General features: G+C 39.7%; 4 protein-coding genes across 4 annotated transcripts; 1 reads left to right on the top strand and 3 right to left on the bottom strand.

Annotated features, from left to right (window-relative positions):
- Positions 1-423: 423 nt before the first annotated feature.
- Positions 424-3,638, bottom strand: LOC138598538 (forkhead box protein N3). Its single transcript, XM_069670333.1, has 5 exons — positions 3,623-3,638; positions 2,144-2,589; positions 1,749-1,870; positions 1,183-1,238; positions 424-776 (listed from the first exon to the last, which is right to left on the bottom strand). Exons 1-5 carry the CDS (start codon positions 3,636-3,638, stop codon positions 424-426), a joined length of 993 nt encoding a protein of 330 aa, XP_069526434.1.
- A 1,009-nt stretch (positions 3,639-4,647) lies between these two features.
- On the bottom strand, positions 4,648-10,126 carry yif1a (Yip1 interacting factor homolog A (S. cerevisiae)). Its single transcript, XM_069669931.1, has 9 exons — positions 10,054-10,126; positions 9,570-9,621; positions 8,779-9,023; positions 8,015-8,119; positions 6,844-6,922; positions 6,698-6,755; positions 6,445-6,600; positions 6,067-6,160; positions 4,648-5,343 (listed from the first exon to the last, which is right to left on the bottom strand). Exons 2-9 carry the CDS (start codon positions 9,598-9,600, stop codon positions 5,185-5,187), a joined length of 927 nt encoding a protein of 308 aa, XP_069526032.1. The 5' UTR covers positions 9,601-9,621; positions 10,054-10,126; the 3' UTR covers positions 4,648-5,184.
- A 3,284-nt stretch (positions 10,127-13,410) lies between these two features.
- fosl1a (FOS like 1, AP-1 transcription factor subunit a) lies at positions 13,411-17,177 on the top strand. Its single transcript, XM_069670630.1, has 4 exons — positions 13,411-13,800; positions 14,281-14,538; positions 15,662-15,769; positions 15,895-17,177. Exons 1-4 carry the CDS (start codon positions 13,684-13,686, stop codon positions 16,450-16,452), a joined length of 1,041 nt encoding a protein of 346 aa, XP_069526731.1. The 5' UTR covers positions 13,411-13,683; the 3' UTR covers positions 16,453-17,177.
- Positions 17,178-18,434: 1,257 nt separating this feature from the next.
- Positions 18,435-21,004, bottom strand: ccdc85b (coiled-coil domain containing 85B). Its single transcript, XM_069669999.1, has one exon. It carries the CDS (start codon positions 20,255-20,257, stop codon positions 19,655-19,657), a length of 603 nt encoding a protein of 200 aa, XP_069526100.1. The 5' UTR covers positions 20,258-21,004; the 3' UTR covers positions 18,435-19,654.
- Between the last annotated feature and the right edge of the window lie 492 nt (positions 21,005-21,496).

Genomic DNA, 21,496 nt, shown 5'->3' with positions numbered 1-21,496 from the left:
AGCGCTTGAACCCCTGAGAGTAAATTTTATGTTTAGAAAATCACAGTGCAAATCCTAAAAACCTGTTGAAGACACTCTATTAATACTTTAAATTCTCAGAGCACAATTTTATCCATATTTTTGATCAGTCATGACTATATGTCAGTCTTCTTGTGCATTGGAAGTGCCTGAATACATGAGCATTAATGTGATCCAGAGTCTTGTTAGTCCATCAATAAGTTGATATATATTTTTAGCTAACTACTAAACAGAACACAGGCTTAAGGCAGTGTCAGCGTCTGAGGAAGAAGCAGTCGATTTGACAAACATCATCAATACATCCATTATCACTTCAGACTCTAGAACATAAATCCCAGTGTCTGTCGGTTGTCTTAGTGGACTGAAGCGTTGCATCAGTTGTGATTTGTTAAATGAGATATAACATTAATATCCGCCTCCTGCAAGGTCCAGCAGCGAGCCAGCAGCCTCCTGCGCCTCTGCGTCCAGCTGAAGGATCTCCACGGTCTCCAGGTCGAGCTCGGTGTCCCCGGGCAGCACTAGGTACTGGTACTGTTGTGACTGGTAGTAGTGTAACTCGATGTAGCCACTGTCTGACAGGGGGTCCTTCTCCATCTCCTCACAGACCTCCTCCTGCTGGTAGTCCATCGACTCCATGGTGACTAGCTCCTCGTGATCCGGGGTCAAAGGGCATGTTGGGTTCTCAGAGAAAGAGAGGTTGTCATTGGTCAGGGGTTGGGGTGAGAGCGAGGAGAGGAGGAGGGAGTGAGACAGAGGATCTGCACGAGAGAAAAAAACAATAGAAGTGGGAGATGAGGGATCAAAAAGTGAAATAAATATTAATAACTTTATACAACGGTCACATACTTCAGTAAGCACATGTAGCTCATAGGCTCTGAAATAAAACAGGGGGACATAAAGGAGCCAAGCTAGGCTATTGCTGTGTTGCCAAGGTAATAGAAGGTTGTTGCCATGACAACAGCACACAAACACAGGAACGATGCTGCATGCTGAGAAAGCTGCAGAGCAGGATAAAAGCTGCAGGTGATAAAACCGTCACACAGAGCTGCTACTCCATTTATAAAATATTGACGAATAAAAATCATTTATAAAAGGTCAAATATGTTTGTTCTTGTGGTAATTAAGAGACACAAACATGCTGGGGGTCTCATTACCATCACTAACCTGAGATATCAAGAGAGTCACACACTGCAGGCAGACCGATTTCAGCTCCTGCCAACCTGCACACAACACGGAGAGACAGTTAGACAACTTTATTAATGTTGTTTAGAATACACCTCGGTGAGAGAGTGTCAGTCAAATGCAGAATTATTCTGGAGAATTATATTTTCTACTACTCAATTCAGTAAAATGTCTGCATTACCTGAAAACAAAATACTGCGTCAGCACAAAAACTTACTTACTGAAGTATGTTAGGGCTGCATTTAATGATTGTTTTCTGCTTATTTTACCATTAGTTCATCAAGTAGTTTATCTGTAAACAGATCTCTTTATACCAATAGTCCAAAATCCAAAGATATTTTTGAAAATTGAAAAGAAGACAATTCTAAATTTTCGGAGAAAGCTGAGTTTGGCACTTTTGTTGTAGTTGTTAAAGTAAACTTGACAGATCAAATATTCTTTAGTGTCAACTTTTAGCTCCCACGTGTAAGGAGCTCTGACAGCTGCTCAAAAGGTATTTTTAACTTTGAATTTAGTGGAACATATTAAAACTGTGTGATCGTACTCACAGTACAGGCTTCATTATCAGATTACTGTTGGTGCTGTGATAACTGTGGGTCTTCCTCAGCAACTCGAGGAGCGCCGGCCGATACTCTGGACACACAGACCACAGAGATCCCTTCCCCACTGACTGAGACACAAACACACACACCATTAATGCAACTTAAGCAACTCTGACACATTAGTCCATACAACAGCTTTAAAATACGTGGCCTTAATTGTAATTGTGTGGGGTTGTATAACTGCTGACTTGTGAGCAACACATCTGGAATCAGTTAGTCAGGGACATTTCAGTGAATGGATACTTTCAGATGTGAACACTTGAACTTCTGCACAGTAAAATAAACACAATCTCACTATGTGAATCTGTTGCTTTTGTGATAAACGTGAGTCATGTCCTTACCTGGCTCTTGTCCCTCTGAATGCGGCGGAAGCTCTTGTTCAGGGACAGGTTGTGTCTGACAGAGTTCCTCCAGCCGCCGGAGGCCGTCCTGTAGAAAGGGAAATTGTTGACAATCCACTCGTAGATGTCTTTCACTGGAAGCCTCTTGTCAGGCGAATCTTCTATTGCCATGAAAATCAGACTACTGAAGGAGTATGGGGGCTTGGACGAGGCCGGAGGAAGAGGTTGGGTGGGCTGCGAGGGCTCTAGCTGAGGCAGTGGTGTCACTTTGGGGAGAGGCTGCAGTGGCAGTAGGTCGCCCCTCTGATGGAGCCAGTTAAGGCAGGTCAGGTCGTCCTGGTCAGATATGTTTGAAGGGCTGAGGCTCTGAATGTTTTGTCCCTCATGACACAGAGACGCTGTGCAGTGTGAAAGAGGGGAGGAAGAGTGACTGGACTCTGCTGTAGCTGGAGACAGTGAGGAAGGGGACGGGGGGAATGAAATGGGTGAGAGTGGGAGCGACACATGGCCATTTGAGCAGGTCGGCTGCAGCGAGGAGGAGAAAGGCAGCGATCCTTCAAAAGTGGTCAGACATGGTGACGGGGGAGGCAGTGTGTGACAGCTATTCTCCATCTCTCTCCAAGGAGGGAACTTCCAGGGTCTCTAATTGGTGTCACTGCTGAAAGATACAACAGAAATCAGGATTAAAAAACAACTGAAGTCAAGTCAGTTTAATTTATGTTGCCCAAAATCACAAATCACAAATGCAAATCAGAAATCCCTCTTCTAGGTCGGACAGCACAATGCAATGTAGGGCTACATCTTCATATAGAGTAGACAGACACAATATAGAAATAACACAGAAACAGAAAACAATATTTCTGTTTCAGATTACACTCAGAATACTATTATCGTCCAAGTATGTGTACGTATACAAGTCAGATTCCTGTTTCGTTGTTCTCAATAAACTTACATAGACACAGTAGAAACAGAAACACAGCTAAGTAACAAGTAAAATAAAGGTAAACAAAAGTATTTATGTACATAAAAGGAGGTGGTAAATACAATTTGTAAAATACATATTAAAAGTATAAAGCCATACAATATATAGGGTGTTACATATTTACATTTTTGAAAGAACTGTACCATATATTTAAAAACAGACAAAATAGTTTCACAGTCTAACTTAAACTTAATGTAATGATGGAAAATGAGAAAAGAAAACCTCAGAGCTTGATCCAGTTAAATGTTAGCTCTGTGTTCCCCTCTGCTGAGCATCCACTAACTCAAACGATCAGAGTCCAGACTTACTACAGGCTTCAGGATTAATATATAGAGCGAGGACAGTGGACAGGTGCAGCTCTCTCAGCGAGTCATGGCTCGTACCTAGACTCAGTAAAGGTGTGCTTACATCGATGAAAGGCTTCCAATAAACTAATAATAAACCCATTGCGTGTAAAATCTAATACATACACAACGCTGTGAATGTTCGTAGCGTACCTGTGTGAAGCCACATGGCTCTACAATGCAGTTCAGTAGGCAAATGGCGGAACAATATAAAGTTTCATTTAGTCAAGAAAGCCGCCTTTTCCTCTCACAGGTAACCCACTCGCTGGTGTAAGCTAGTGCTTCAAATGCATAATATAAACCAGGTACTCACCAAATGAACAAGGAAATATTTCTGGCAGAATTCAGGGCTCTTTAAATGTCCATAACACGTTGTTCAAAAGTTTATGATGAATTTCAGAGGTTCAAAACTAGTTTCGGAGTCGGACACCTCTACCTCCGTGGTCTGTTGCCGTCTGAGGTTTCCATGGATACCAAAAGGACGCTTTGCCGTGCACGCGCTCCCAGGCGCGCGCCTACAGGGTTCGTAAAATAATTACTACAACGGCAGAACCAGCAGTACAATAGTGCTACCAAACTGCCAGCTATGAAATGGCCCATTTATTACTTTGTAATATAAAAGTATAATGACTGCAGTGTGAAAATACTTCAGTATACCAGTACTGGCCCATGACAATAGAGATATGGTACAACATAACTCTAAGTGATAGCCAAAAGTAGGATTTGGGGACATTGGGTAGACACAATGCGTTGTGTTTTGTGTGTTTACTATTATGCCTAGCCTACAAAAACTTAGTCTGAACTTGTGACTTTATACTTGCATGTAACTGTGGAAGACACTTACTGTAAAAACAGAAATGATTTCTCTCTGAAATGTAGTTGGAGTCAACATAAATTCTCATAAAATAATAATTCTCTCGCAAAATGCCAGTACCTCAAAATTGTTCATAATCACAGTAAATCTAAATCTCACTTACTTTCCAGCTATGGGAACAACTGTATAACTTGCAACATAAATCTGTCTCAGTCACTGACTGTAGAGCAAATGCTGAGCTCTGGTACTTTCTTTAGAAATAGAATTATGACAAATAATATATTACTCTTTACATAGAACAAAATATCAGAAACGGTTGAAACTTAATGCACAAAGCTAAATATATTTTTTTTTTTTCTACAAAAAATCCAAACACGTTCATGCTTTGTCAAATGTAGATAAATAAAATTCAGGACTCACAAGAGGAACGGGAACAATGCAACATTACCATACCAGAAACGTGGCACTTGAATCACTGGTGTAATGTACATTTCTGTCTGTGTGGTGTGTAAATACTGGAAAACATGTCCATCGACATAATATAAAAAGGAAATTTGAACTGAATCTTAGTTTTGACTTAACACATCTCCCAATGACAGCCCTTGTTTACAAAGTTAGGTGGCCAAAAGTAAGCATTTGTTCATGTTACTGTACACTCATGGTGGAAAACAACAGTCTTCCAGTGAGACATTTTCTATGTCCCACTCTATAGTTAAATCAGTCAAACCTTTGAATTATGAACTTGTCCACCTGACAAGTTCAACACACGCTGCAGTTTAACACCGTCTACATATGTTTGAGTTTACTGACAAAAGAGCATAGAAAGGCAGGTGTACAAACACTCAGCAAACATTTTGAGGGTCCAATACAATTGGACTTCAGGTGATTAAATTCCTCTCGGTCACCTGACCAGGTGAGAGGTTAACCAGTATATGACGATGGGCTGAAAGACTGCAGTAGCCACGGTGATATAAAGGCGGAATTGAGGTTTGGCACTTGATGCAGTTCCCATGGAGTCCGAGGAGAGAGAAGGAAGGATCTTCATTTTCAGAGATCGAACCTGTGAAGATGAAAACATAAAGTTACAAAACTAAGTCCATTAAAGGAAAAGATGAGCAAGATTTCCTTGCAAGGACCTCTTACTTCTTGTAACTACAAAACTTCATACTAGCTGTCTCCAACTGTTTGCAGTCTTAGAGGCTACTCTAAGCTAACCAGCATCATATTTACTGTAGCAATGACCCATTCATTAAACTCTTATAAAGAAAGCGAATAATCATATTTCCAAAAATATTCAAACGATTCCCTCCTGAATCAATTTGATCAATTTTGAGTGAAGCACAATTACAAAAGGAAACATTTGGATGGAAAACATAATCAGTGCTACAAAACCAGGTAATACAGACAAGACCTTTAAACCTTAAACCTAGTTATAATGCAACACATGATACAGCTCAATGATGCTTAAAGCTGATGTATTTTTGTTGCTCTAGACATCACACAGTGTATTTATCACAACTTCAAGCATAAACCTGAGGTTTTACACACTTGGAATATAATTTTACACACAGATATGATTTCATTTTATCCAGATTTTCCCAAGCACAAACCTTACAGGCTTCTTAAAGAGTAACATAAAAGTTTCAGTTGAAAGTAGTTCAATATAAAAATTCTGATTCCGTCAGAGCAAATAAAGACTAGAGAGTGGATTGGTTTCACTGTTTCAAATACTTCAGATTTAAAAATATAATGTAAGATGTCAATAAGGACCCAAAATACTTACAATGAAGAACATGAGGGCACAAGAGGACCAGGCAAGGGCCACATAATAACCATCACTGCCAAACATTAAGCCACACAGCATGGTGAAGATCATCCTGAAAGAGAGGCATAAAATAATTATATATTTCAGACCACCTCAATATTAATTTATAATGTAGTTAAATAGGGTAGTTACATTTTAAAATGCCTTACACACAAAGGGACTTTTAACCACAAAGCTGGATCAGAATCAATGAATCTACATCTATGATTTAAAAGTTTATCCATTTAATAATGAATACACTAAAAACTGGAGCTTGGTCTAAAACTAACCATCACACAGATGTTCTTCTTCAGTAAAAGGGAATCATATATATTTATGATATAACATGACATTTACCCAACATATTTGTATCCACTGTAGGCAATAAGGTCGAAGGTTGAGAGATCGCTGTGTACTGTCAGCAGGTACAAACTCAACAGCATCACCAGGACCTCAATGATCATCCACACGAGGGCAGTGCTGGCACACAGTCCAAGAACCTCCGGACTGAACCTTCACAAAGACAATACACACCTGTTTTTTTAACTTTTTGATACAGACGTAGATATCGTGCGTCATACAGTAAATTAGATGAGGAGGCATTACTCACCTTTTTTGAATGCCCAGGGCCATTCCAGCAAGTAAAATGTAGGTAATGAAAGCCATCGCTACAAGACAAAAAGTATACTTAATGCATCACACAGGAATCCATAAAGGCTCTGCTATCAAAAACTTTATATTAAAAGAAAAAATTACTTGGTATGTAAAGATCAGGTGCATTCACATCCTGTCTAGGAGTTAGTGGAGTGTCCCGATGGTAACGAACTTCCCAATCCTACGACAACAGACAGGTACATTATGAATCATTCAGCACAGTCTCACAGTGTGACCTACAAATGATACGTGTAGCTACCGAAAGGCTTTACAAAAAACACACTTAAACAATAAAATAGTAAAAATCATCATGATATGAAATTTTACTTAAACTGCATCAGATTGAAGCTTATGTGATAAATTATGGGTAACAGCAGTAGTAGAGCAGTTGATGCATTATAAGTGATCCATTATAAATGGAGTAAATACAGAGTTATAAATCACACTTAAAGCACAATGACATCATTGTCTTCATCAGTATGTTTTAACAGCTTGTTTCTACCATTGAAAGATGAGCTCAGCAATATTCTATATTTGTATTATTCTGCACCCTGCCTGTGATACTGTGAAACCCATACACCCATAAGTTGTAACTGTTACTTGCGGCTCACGTAGAGTGACATAGAATTGTGCGTCTTAGTGTCAATGTTGTTTCAACTTTACGACTTAAAGCTCAGCAACAAATCCAAGTTGGAAGACATACTTCAAAACACAGAACCATCCAAGCAGGTGTATGCACTATTATATCTATTATACACAAGCCATACTTATTAGAATCAATTCAATGTTGGTATTGGTCTTTTCCTGGGGTTTGTGGATAATAATACAAGTATAGAATATCACTACACTTTATCCTTTATTCAACCCCCAGCCATTAGGTACTCTATGCACAATGAACATCACAATGACTAAATACTATGTTAAAGTACATAGTATTAAAGGTCAAGCAGTGAACACTACATGATCCTGTTGTTGTAAGGAGAGATTGTGTAGTTCATCCATTATCAGGGCACAGAATGTTTGGAGTGGTGACTTAATTTACAATCTGAGCGAGTTCAAGTGTGTGGGAATTAACTGACCTCATTGTGCTAATGTATACACTCCGGCAATCACAAGAAGTGGCTTGTTATCTTGTTTGCATGGTTTCAACATGATAAGCGGTTTAAAGTATGATGCCAGAGAAAGTTATCAAGTAGTCTTTAACTTTTAAATGTTTTTCGTTGTCTTGTACAGTGATACAGAATAAAGTCTGACGGGATGAAACACTGATTACCTGATGCGTATAGGGAAACATGAGGATCATTAGTTTCTTCATTACATATCTGGTGTCCACGGCAAAGAAGTATTTCAGTTTGTTCACAGACATGAATCTGCTGATCTGAAAGGCAAAGGAAGAAGAAACATTTACTTAACAGACAAGGTGTGCCAGTCTATCAAAGTTAATAAATACAGTTGAGTCATAGACATTTCTGAAGAAGGCTGTGCCCTCAGGATTATGCATCACTTTGGCTTGACACTAAATACTTTGAACCACCTGTAAAACAAAGTTGCCAATCCAGTAGAGCAACATCAGTTTTATCAATGTGCCAACCAGGGGCATTTATACAAATGTTCTTTCTTCTTTTATTTCTGGGTGAGAAAACTCATTGGCTTCAATATTATATCAGAACACAGATGAAAATGGCCTTTATGACTGAAAACCTGTCCACCAAAAATGAAACCGTTTGGCATAAAAGTTTCAATTGTTCAATAAATGTCGATGTCAGTGAAAATCCAACAAAGCAGTATTGTAGAGGAGTTGAAAGTTTAAAAAAGGAAGCTGCTCCAGGAGAGAGATCATCTCAAGGATAGCAAACATATGATTGTAAAGTGTTTTTTATTTTGAAAAGCCTCAAATTGTGTCATTGAAAAAACTTATTGTGTTTCTCACAGATGCAAAGCAAATAGCTTAATATAACATGACTCTATACTCCTACTTAGACTTGTCTGATAATATAATATGAGGGAGGCTGTGTGTATTATCCTTTTTTTCCTCACCTCTTTGTTTACCATATCCTTTCCTTGGTTGGCTAATGAGGAGCCGTACATCATTGCAGCGTTGGCCATTGGGTCAGCAAACAGGTTGTCCCCTCCTGCACCTCCTTGCATGTCATTTGAGGGTCCTCCCATATTGTACCCTGGAGTGTAGTATCCTTGATTGTTCATTGCTGGTGCTGCAGCGCTGGTGTCCTCAAACAGGACAGAATCTGCTGTGGGGGGGCCTGCACGACCTCTCTGTTTGCCTGCGAAAAAGATGGGACAGGACAGAAACCATAGAGGACATTTTAGTTTATACTGAAAATATATATATTCATAAAAACTTAAAAAGACTTATTTAGTAACTTATCAACAAATATAAACATGCACTGAAATCTACCCTGATTGGTTAACATGTTAATCCTATCACTCCTATCATCAAGTTTCTCCCGTAAGCAAGACACACACAATGCTTTTTGATGACCAAGATAAATGGGGAGCTCTGTAATTCATACTTTCTTGACGAATTTATGTAGGAACTTTATTTTATTTCACAACTCACCAAAAAGTCACAAACTTTCATTTTCATTGGTCTGGTGTATTTATGCACAGGTATGTTAGACTGCGTTAGATGTACCCAATAAACTTTAATATTGTGGTGAATATCGCCACTCATGTGACAACACTGTGAGAGCTGTGTGTGCCTTGTATTAGCATGGAAAAGGGAAGTGTACGTTACGGGTGGATTTGGGGCATTTTTATTGCAAAAATTATAACATGATGGTGACACGGTGATTCATGTGTCCACTTACTTGCTCGGTACCCATGATGTGGCAAGTCCATCGTGACTTTCGCTGACGTTAGCTTAAATAAACAACAATTACATGTTAGCTACCCATCAGCTAATTTTACATATACATATACAATACCTCATCTTGATTTGCTATCCAAATGAAGAACTGTAGTACTGTGCAACAGCAAACACTGACAGCAATACTACCTACTGGTACTAGATATCAAGAAGAGGCTAGCTTGAATACTTGTATGCTAACACTTGCTAGCTACCCAGCTAACGTAACGTATAAACTTATTTAACGGTAACGACTGTTGCTGCCAGTTGATGCTAGCTACCTAGCCAATCGAGCTAAGTTAATAACAACGTATTTTTAACTAATGCTTTGCTAAGCCGCACATGTTGTATGAATACATAAAACAGTAGAATTGAAAATACACACACAGTTTGTCTAAAGTATAATGTTATCGTTACGAAGTAAATGACGAGCTTGAAGCACTTACCTACACAGCTAACGATGTTAGCTAGCTACGTGGCTATCAGACTGTTCGGGATGATCCCACCCATTCACGGCGGTTGGTTGACTTCAGTGTGCCTGCGTGGCAGAAGCAGATGTAAGTACAAACCTTGAAAGTACACAATTGTATCCGCACACACAGCTAAAAGTCAATGCTTGTACTTCCAGGTTTGAAACTTACTTTCCTTCCTATTTCCTATTCATGTACAACAGCTGTTAGCAATGTAGGTTATATTTAAACTTTAGGTAGCCAGAACCTTATACATTCCTACGCAGACAAATAACAGAACACAAGTTCCCTTATTATATCAGATATACTAAAACAAAATGTGCATATTTATTATAAATATTAACGTACACTGAGAGAAACAGTGGTTAAGGGGTAAACAAATCCAGGTGGGGTTGCAAGTCAAGATTTTTCCTTTCTGTAAAATATGGGATGAATTAAAGGCTAGTGTATTGTTGACAATCTATAACTTCTTAATATTCATACTTTTGAAAGTCTCTACTGACGCACAATTTTAAGGTGCTTGCATTTTAGATGAGTACTTTAAGTATTAGCCACTTTGTTGCCTTATGCCCTTACATTTTATGGAAATATGTTGCTTTTTAGTCTGTTCCCTGCATCCCACGTGGTTACATTGTAAACAACATACTCAGCAGATTAAGATTTTTCTATAGAAAAACATCATCTGTTCATAAAACGTAACATAAAATGTTACTAATGTTACTAAAGGTACTAAATGTGTCAGTTGCTAATGCTTTTATAGTTAAATTTAGTTAGTCAATAAATGATCAAATTAAAAAAATGGACTACTGTCTTGACTTTTTCATACTTATTATTCACTTATTCATGAAGATATTTACTTGTATCAACTCCCCCCTAACAGACAGTGATTTTAGAAATTTACTTGTACTATTGTGAATACATAAAAACAAATAATATTTACAAAACTTTTGCAGTAAAAGTATTGTATTTGGATTATTGTAAAATTGAATACTTTTCATCTATTATTTAATTTTTTACATTTAAGTCATTAGTTGATATTATGACTAGGAGACATACAATATGTCAACATTATGTAACAAACAAACAAACCCTTATCTAATCACAATTTTTTTGGTTCAGGCACGTTCAAAGCTGCACTGTGCAACCATAAGAACATAGGTGTGCCCATTGACAATTACACCACCCACTAAACCAATTAACTTTAACAGTATTTGGCGTGAAGAAGCACTCATGCTCTGTGAAGCATGTGTGTGTGGGTGGGTTTGTGTGGGTGGGGTATTTGAATACATATGGAGATTTTTAGGGTGAGTAAATCATAATGGAATTTTAACTTTCCCGTCTCCCCCAGAAAATGTTAACTTTTGGAGGGAAAATGCAGAGTAAAATAGAAAACAACAACTTACTCACACTGTGACTGTGACACACACGTGATTGTACATGAAAAAAGAAAGTCTTTGTTTTATTTATCAAAGTGGGCATCAGTGTTGAGCAGACTGTTCCTGTTTAAATAAAAGATAATAAAAAAACAGCCAAGGGGGTGAATGAAATTTTTATCAGAGGGAAAAGGTGTCCAACATGTTGTGACATGTCACAATTAAGAGACATAGAAAGTGTGTCATCACTGCATTCCTGAAGCTGTAGTCATCTGACGCTCACCTTTACCCTACATTTCCTTTTTATGATACCAGCCCACATTGTAAAAACATCCTGCATGTGATTCGTTATTATTACAGGGTGTAATATTGTTGAAATCTGACACGCTACAGTCAAATAGGCTGATGAGTAACAGGTATACAGGCTTTGTTAAATATCATGCCCCAGGCAGTTTTTGTTCACTATCTCTTGTCTCATTCATAAGTTTTGAAGAATTTGAAACCTGCAATTCAATGTCTGAATTTCTCCAGAGATGAGAATCAGAGAGTGGACTCAAAACTGTCTGTCCAATTAACTTTGTGACTCTTTTCAGAATATGAGTGACAATCCTTATTCCCTAGGAGAAGTATTAGCAGTAATGTGAGACACTGGTGTAATAGTCAGCAGCTCGGAGAAATCAACCCTTTGCCGGGAACTGTGTCCTCAGGGACTGCAAGGTCAGCAGCTGTTCTGTCAGACTAAGCCCAACAAATCTACTGCATGCATTTTTTGAATCTGTACTAGGTGCTATATTGTGCTCGTAAGTAAAAAACAGTCGTTGAAACGGATGGTGAAATAATCGAGCTGCTTTGTGGCAACTGACTGACTCATCTCCACAGGCATGCGTGCACATTGATGTGGTTTGTGAAGTGAGAGTGACTGCCAAAAGCCTCAGCACAATTAAGCACATGCACCCAGCTTTGCCCACTCTTTACAATCTTTCTCATCACATATCCTGAAGTACTGTATCTGCACCCACTACATTCATTCAATTTATGTTCAAGATATGAGTATTATAGAAGTATTTTTAGCTCTTATAGACCTTACAGGTACATGATGAAAGAAATGTAGGAATCTACCCTTGTTTTATAAAATCATTTTTACATTTTTGGAGAACATTTAAAAACTCCATAACTTTTGTTCACACAAGCCGTTATAGTTAATAATTGTAGTGGAAAAAATACTAATGCTTTCATATTTTCAAGATATTTCTAACTTCTGAAATGAAACAAAATTTAAAACTGGAAACTTTGAATTTAGGTTACTAAAGAATGCAGAAATGCATACATTGAAATTAAATATATGAATCCATTAAATTAATGTTACTGTATGACATTTAACAGTGTGAATTTAAAATTAGTTCACCTTGACATAAGGTTTTACGAAGTAGCATACTTTTAGCTTTTGTAAAAATGCCTTTTATTACTAAATAGAAATATAGCTAACCCTTGGCTTCTGCTTGCAGCAACAAAGACAAAGTAATCCATCTTCATTTTGTAATTTAAGAGATCAATCTTTAACACATACTGTAAAAAATGTCTGTAACTAATTTTACATTTAAGTAACCATACTTTTAAAAAAAAAACTTACTAATTAGATATTTACTCAACTTGAACCCGATGTTAAGTAAAACATAATATGTGTGACACTGGAGTATGAAACTGAAGATAGTATTTAACCTGTGCATCAGAGAACAGAAACCTCTGGGCAGTCCATGAAGTGAAGAGTCTGATTCTGTCTGAGGGATCCCGGCTGAGACTCTCTGGAGGAAACTCTCACCAAATATGGTCAATGACGTCAGAGCACGTGGTAAGATTCGTGAGAGATTCCAGACAGCACTATTTCCCGTAAGTACGGAGGGGCGTGGTGTACCTATGGAGCCGCTTTAAGAGTTTTCACCCTCTCAATCACTCCCAGACTTTGGCTTGTGGATGTATTACTCAGGACGAGAGGACGCACTGAAAGTCGTTTTCGGAAGTTTTAAGGCGATTTGAAAAAAAGCGAGGCTACATTTCCTTCCTCGTTCCCCCTTGAAGACGAGCCTGTTTGGACTCTACCGATTTACCGCAATAAGGTGGGCTTGCCCCAAGTTTGAATTGACACACGAGACTCGAGCCGAAAGTACTTCAGTGGTACTTCAATACTTTATAACTACATCTGGGTTTCATTTTATTCACATTTTAAATTGAAAGGATGTATCGAAACTTTGGGAATCAAGGAAGAGGCAACCCGGCGTACACAGGCAACATCTCTGGTTCAAACTCCACGTCCCCGGGAAGCAACAGCACTTCCACCACACAACAGGAGCAGGTAGGTGTGCTCTCACTAAACGGGGTTACAGGTTATTCCTGACAGTAAGGGGTCAATCAGAATGTAAAGTAGGCTGTAAGTTTAATATGAAATTAAACAAAATTACTACTATATTCTAGCTACTAGTAGTAAGTCTGTACATGTCAAGTCACATGTAACGTTTGAGTCGTTATTTAGATTATTATACTGTATGTAACTGTAATAAAAAGTTAAATACAATCTTCTTTAACAGAATCATGATAAATAATCATTAGTGTTTTTCACTTTAATTCCTTTTTATTTAGACCTCAGATAACATAATAACTTTATTTATATGTGGTATTGCTCATGTTATAGTATAGGCTAGTACTTTTCCACTAAATTTCATCCTCAACATTTCTTCTCTTTTTTTGGGTAGAATGTTTGCCCTTAAACATGTTTAAATTTGCTCTATAAATACACTTGTTTTGACTACATGTATCCGTATTTTCTTTTTCCCAGAAATTCACAATGGCTGGCAGCAGTCAGTTCGTACCAAGCCTCAATGCCATCACAACCAACCAGGACCTCCAGTGGCTGGTCCAGCCCTCCCTCATGCATCCACCGGGCCCTTCACGTTCTCCAGCACCTCCTTACCCCACCCTCTCAGGGGTTCGCCCGCTTGGTCCACCACCTTCTCATCCACATCTTCTCAGACCAGGGGTCATAAGAGCAGCTGCTCACACTACAGCTTCCACAAGGCGCAGGAACGACGAGCATGTAAGACTGTAGTAGCTTAATAACTGAAACTTAATGGAGATATAGAGTGCCAAATAACATGTTTTTAAGATACGCTGATGATTGTGGAATTGTTTTGTTTCTACTGTTTGAAGACAAGAAGTGTATCTCTGTTAGGATTCATATTTTCCATAGAGGGTGTGCAGATAGTAAGGTGTGGACAGTAGCTCAATCATATCTGTGTAACTAGTGTGTAATATCCTGTAATATCGTCTGACACAACTGTGTAATTTCCTTTAGACTGACGTCACTTGAATCCATTAAGAAATAGGATGAATAAGATCACTTAGAGATGTTATCTAATGCTTTAGTTAAGTTAGCTTTCCATTCTAAGGACATTTTAAAAAGGGAAATTTGCTCTCACACAACAAGCACAAACTGTTTATGTTCTTTGATGGAGTTTACTTTGAGTCAATGTTGACTCAGTGAAATGATCACCTGTGACACACTGTTTGCAAAGATCTGCTTTTTGTTAGCAGAGCGATGTTACGTGTCAAACAAGATAGCAAAGATGTTAAAGTGAAGCAACTTTAACCTGAAGAACCTCATCATGTTCGTCAGCACTGCAGTCTGAATTCTCTGCTTTCATCAGGGCACACGCTGGCACGCATTCCCGTCACAGTTTTGTTCTTGGAGTTGTAATTTCACAGTACAGGAAGTGGACTGTCATGTGACTCACAGGGGCAAGTCATTGGCTGTGACTCATACCTGAGTCACCACTGGGGTCTAAGTGTGACTCATCACCAAGATAGGGCGGGAAATATTGGATCAACAGTAATTATTCAGAAGGGCGCTGGATGGAGTCAGAGTCAGGGTGTTACAAAAGCTCAGACATTTCAAAATCATTCTGCCGCCATGGCTGTGATGACTCAGAGCTCACACATGGTGGTAGTATTTCTCCGGTGCCATGTTGCCAGAGCTGGATTACCAACATGTCTCCATCTACATTTGATATTAAGAAATAAGAGTTACGCCCAAAGTGAGATGGGTTCAAACTCACACTTTATACACTCAGTGCGGTTTAGAGCTTGACTCTGTCATATCACTGTGTCTGATTAACCTATTTTATGTATTTTAACCTTTTTTCTTCCCCCTTTCTTCAAAGTTGTCCCGTGAAGAGATGGAGAGACGCAGAATCAGAAGGGAGAGGAATAAATTGGCAGCAGCAAAATGTCGCAATCGCCGTCGGGAGCTGACAGACACACTGCAAAATGTGAGTGAGCATTGCATAAATGTCGTAACATTAATGTTTGAAGTGCAAGGCATTGGTCTCAGTCAGGCATTAGAGGGGCTAAATGAGTGTGTGTGTGTGTGTTTCTCTGTTTTCCCCGGGTGTAGGAAACTGACCAGCTGGAGGATGAAAAGTCCCGTTTACAGAAGGAAATCGCTGAACTAGAAAAGGAGAAAGACAAGCTGGAGCTGGTGCTGGAGGCTCACCGTCCCATTTGTAAAATAGAGGACTCTGATTCGGATTCAGACCCACATCCGTCTGTTTCCTCTTATGGAGGCATCAAGATGGAGCCGGAAGACTCCAGGAGGCCTGGACCCTCAAGCAAACTGCTAGCTAAGATGGTGAAGCCCAAACCAAAGATTACCATCCCCAGCAAGCCTGTGGCATCGACTTCCTCTGCTGCTGTCACTGAATCAGAGTCACTGCACACCCCGGTCCTCACATCCACTCCCTCTCTCACAACCTTCACAGCCGGCATGGTTTTCACCTACCCCTCCGCCCCGCTGGACACCAGTGCCTCCATCTCTTCACATGCTGCATCACACCATGGAAACACCCCTCAATCTCAAGCCCCACAACCCTGTGGGATCGCTCATCGCCGCAGCAGCAGCAGCGGGGACCAATCAGATCACTCCCTGCACTCTCCCACCATCCTCACTCTGTGATTGACAGCCTCATTCACTCTTTAAAAACACTAATGTTCCTTTGGACGTAGTCAAAGTGTGAATGGACAGAAGGACCCGAGGGAAACATGGTGGAAATGATGATTGTGAAAACCATTTCAGAACGAGCTGCGTGCATCTGCTACATTTCATCTTCTTAAAAAGTTGATTGTGCACTTAGATGACATAAAATGTGTGGCATTATCGAGTTATGAATGTTACACTCTTTTTATATTTGATATAAAGTCTTTATATATTTCTTATTTTTAAAGCCACCAGGTACAATACGTGTGTCTGAGGTTTACTATGAAAGCATTGCATGCAGAAAATATATTCTATATAGGATAGAAAGAGCTTCATATGAAATATCTATAAAAAATTGATAATTGATGATAATGTTGCATTAAGAACCTTGTTACATTGTTACGTCATGATATGTAACACTATAAATGTTCTCACTAAGGGAAACTGACTTTAACAACTAAATGGTCCTTATTTTTGTATGACTCTTTTAAGAATCATAATAATGTCTATGAAAACGATTGACCACTAAGGCTGGGCCATAGGAGTTAATACAGATGGTATAATCATGTATTTATTTTTGAGAATTTAATATATTTTTGTTAATGTTTTCACTAACGAGTGAACTGTGTCAGTGGGCAGTGCCTTACTTTTACCTTTTGACAAAACTGTACTACTTCACAGAAAATAAAGAACAGTGGTTCGCAGTGCTGTGTGGTTATGCTGTTTGTGTCCATTGTGTTATAAAAGACTTACAAGCATCTAACCCTAACCCTAAACTACAGACTCATTAAACAAAGTACGATTTAAAGTGTCCAAAAAATATTTGTTAGCACAGAAACACCAGAATAACCCAAACTATGACTTAAAGAAACATTGAAATTAATTTATGTATTGTATATTTTTTAGGAACTTTTGGTTTGTGTTGATTTTGGCGCCCCCTGTGGACAAAGCCGTACCTCTTATCTCTCTGCTGATTTTGTCCTGTTCATGCTTAAGTGGTGGCGTTTAACAAAAAATCTCATCCTGCTAACAGCCATATGTATCACTCACTTTAAATTTGTGCCCTGGAAAATGTCAACATAGGCAAAATAACTACATAGAAATAATCAGTCTTGTCGCTGATGGTCTGGTTTGCTTTCGTAGCTCATATAGTGTAATCACAAAAAAAATGTCAGTCTGTTTCATAACCAGTGAAAAACTCCTCACAGGGGCTTTAAGCAAAAAATGTGCATTAATTTAACATTATTATCTGGCAGCAGCTTAAACAAAAAGATAATCTCTTATGTAAAAATGAAAAATTATTTTGACTGTTGGTCAGAAGCAAATAAAAAAGAAGCTATTTGAAGACACGACCTTTGACCCTGGATCTTTATAGATTCAATGATTAAATTAGAAAATCTTCATCAGAATAATCAATAATGTAAATGTTTGAAGATGTAGCCCTTCTACTGACACTTTGCTGTCTACAATACACACTGACAGACTCTAATGACCGCTCTCTGCTCCCCAACTCTGAACTTCTAATGTGACGACAAATTTAAGCCAATCTCTTGCTAATACACACATGGCTCCGAGTGTGTCGGACCGCTCGGCTAAAATGGGGCTGGAGAGAGAAATAGAGATGAAACGAGCGTCAGATTGAGAGCTGGAGAGCATGAAGGAGAAAAAACTTGTTGTACATGCTGCTGTCAGATGATGTCTGTGCCTCACTAAGTGGCTAAAAGCATTACTGCCCTCTTCAGCGCCCCAGACTGTGCAAAATAGGATCCAAAAATAAAACTGATGAACATCCATGGAGTCAGTCTGAATGACATGAAGGGAACATCAATCACGCACAGTCGATTTAGACATGAAGGTCAAAACAAGTGCAGAAATCAATCCTTCACTGTGTGCCATGTGTAATGTAAATGCTTGTTTCTGCAAAGTCAAACACGCAAAGAAAGGTCGGAAACAGCACAATGTGTCATCATACCCACTGTATTTAAAGCTCTTCAATGCACTACGAGCATAGCCCACCAATAAACAGCTAAAGACAAAATAAATCTTCACTAATGCATGTGCATCATCTATGATTCAAACTGAAATCTGTTAGTAATGCTAGTTAATACAGATAAATCAAGATAAAGAGGGGTCAAAGTCAAGAGTATCCCTAATATTACAGGGTAAGTACAAAGCATGAGCTACAGAAGACAAAGCTGACCAGCTTTAAATAAACTGTGATATGCTAATTCAACAACAACGTCATAAAAAATGTAATACAAGTGAATTTTAACAGCTCAGTTTGAATCGAATAGAAATCATTCAAACTTGTAGACCTTCCAGTTTGATAAAAAGAGTTTCCAGTTAGATTTTAAAAAAGTGACAGGACTTGTTCAGTTCAGCTCTGAGTGAGGTCCGAGGACATCTTTCATTCACGTCTGATCCGAAACCTTCTCGTGTGTGCTGGCTCTGCCCCGGCTGTAGCACATGTAGATTATGCACTGGCAGCCCCACCCACAGTGAACCTGAGGGGCCTCACATCAGACTGGCTAACAGGCCTGTACAAAGTGTGACAATCATCATGCACATATGGCACTCCAATCCTGTCCTGAGGAAGAGAGTGCATAAAATATTACACCTTATTGGGCATCTAGCAAAAGCAAAATATCAAATAGTTTTCTTTTTTTTTTAATCTATTTCAGTGCTATTGGATCTCAGTGGACTAAATATGGCTCAAAACTGGATTGAAATGAATCTTTAGATCGGTGATTTTAAAGATCCATGATAACGCGGTCCAGTGCAATAGAAAAAGGCGTCTACCAGTGTAGGCTAGTCCAGTGCATGAGATAAATTTATATATGTGACCCACTTTGTTGGTCCCATTTTTTTTTTTCAACAACAGACCAATGAAAAAAGGAGAATTTCCCAAAAAACAAAAGAATCATTAGAAAAAAGACTGTAAAATTTTGATACATTATCATCTTGCAAACATCTATGAAATGTCTTTGTAAAGTCCTGAACATGTCTGTAGTGGTGAAAACCAGGTGGCACACACATCTCTGCAGCATTCAGAAGGCCCTTATGCTTTTGCACCATTTGAATTATAGTCTGACAAAGCTTCTGAGTCTCGATCACATCATCATCTACTCTCCAGGGTTTTTATTCGAGTCAGAGAAGCCCTGACTGCGGGAAAAACCTGCCATCAGTCATCAGGTGAGCACACCAGGTGGAGCTGGTCCGGGCTTCCCACGCTGCCCGTGCTGGAGCTCCCGTCCCCCAGGTCCCGGGCCACCATGCAGGGCAGGTTGAGCTCGGTGGATCCCCCGGGGCTGGAGTCACTCCTGCTGACACACTCCTCCTCCAGGACCAGGCACAGCTCTTTCAGGTCGAGATTCTCCTTAACCAGACCGTCCTGCATGCGCTCCAGGTCGGCGAGTTTCTTCAAGTATCCGCCCAGGTCCTCCCGCATCACTTTGGCTGCGTGGTGCCCGAATAGCTGCCACTCCCGGGCAAGCTTCTTCACTTTGAGCCGGTCGTCGTCCAGGAAGCAGCACAGGTCCCGCAGCTCCACGTTTTCCTCCTGCAGGCGCTGATTGATGACTTTCAGTTCCCTGATTTCGAGGAGGTGTCCCTGAAGCTGTTTATTTACCTCTTTTATCAGGCGTCCTCGCTGGATCAGAGCTGATATTTTGTCTGACTCCTCTTTACGCAGCCGGCTCACCAGCTCCTCTTTGGAGCACGCGAGTAAATCCTCATCAGAAATCTTTGACAGTTCTCGATTTATGACCTCACCTTCGCTGCCCATCTTCTATTAAAAACCTACACCTGGGGGTTCCTGAGAATCTATTCAAACGCTGAGATGTAGCTGAGTGTTTCAATCAGCACCGAGTCTTCATCACATCATCTTCATCTGCATCCAGTGTGCTCCAGATGTCATGTGTGCAATCACGACAGCACCGGAGGCCAAATCATGGCAGAAACATGTGATATCTTAATTTAGATGGCTATCTTCACAGGGTGCGACTTCAGTCCTCTTTTGTGCTGAGCCCACTGATTGTTCTCCGTGGAAACGTCTAATGAGGTCGTGTATGAACCGCACCGCAAACCCCCGTTTATGTCAATCTGTCATACCCTCAGCAGCAGGCTGTGTTGTCCAAAGGCCTCAAACAACACAACTGTCCTTATTTTACCTCCTCTCGCTGTATTTTGAAGGTAACAGCCGCCCCGTGGGCTTCCCTGTGCCGTTTGGACGAAGGCCCGGTCGATCCACGGAGGTTTGATCCAGCAGCCTCGTATGCACACCCTGCAGATGTTGTGTTTTTCACGTCGCTGGCATCGCCTCATCAGGCTGTGCTTCCTCTGCTCGGCTGAATGAACTCTGTTCCGCGCTGGCTGAGGGATGACGAGTCCGCACGGTGCAGCAGCTTTTGCGGTTTATCTTACAAACAAAAAATTCTTTAGATTAAAAATAAAAAGCACAATCCATTTCACCCTCTATCCGCTCAATATGAGTGCATCATCTCGGTCTGGACTGTTACCACAACAATGTCTGCCTCCCACACTTTCACGGCTGTGATTCCGCTAAGCAGAGAGCTGTACGTCAAGCTAGTGTACTACCGGAAGTTACTCTTTCCTGCCTTCAAAATAAAAGCAAAGCATTGTGCAATACATTCCAAGAATTGAGGATGAATTGAATAATATTTGATGAGGATTTTATTTAACTTCAGACTGGATGTCTTACTTGTTGTATTTATTATTTTTTACAAATGGTGTGCGATTATTTACCATTAACTGATGTTTTGTCAGTCACATTTCAATTAAATTGTGTTCATTGGATTTATTTTGAGTGATTTTTCCGGAAGTTTTACTTTTTATAATTACTGCTGACTTAACACCTCGGTTAGATAGCAATCAGGAATATTTGTGGTTTCCTCTGTGGTTTCCAGTGGCTCTTCACATACCAAAGGCCTACTTATGGCTTGGTCGTATGGCAAAATTGAGCCGACCTGCTCAGTGATTGAGTTAAACTGACTCGGTCTGTCTG

Source organism: Semicossyphus pulcher, unplaced genomic scaffold (genome assembly GCF_022749685.1).
Source record: "Semicossyphus pulcher isolate SPU_LCO1_2020_fin unplaced genomic scaffold, fSemPul1.0.p SCAF_2, whole genome shotgun sequence".
Classification (NCBI taxonomy): domain Eukaryota; kingdom Metazoa; phylum Chordata; class Actinopteri; order Labriformes; family Labridae; genus Semicossyphus; species Semicossyphus pulcher.
Note: the sequence above shows the minus strand (reverse complement) of the source record. Positions and strands in the feature narration are given on the sequence as shown.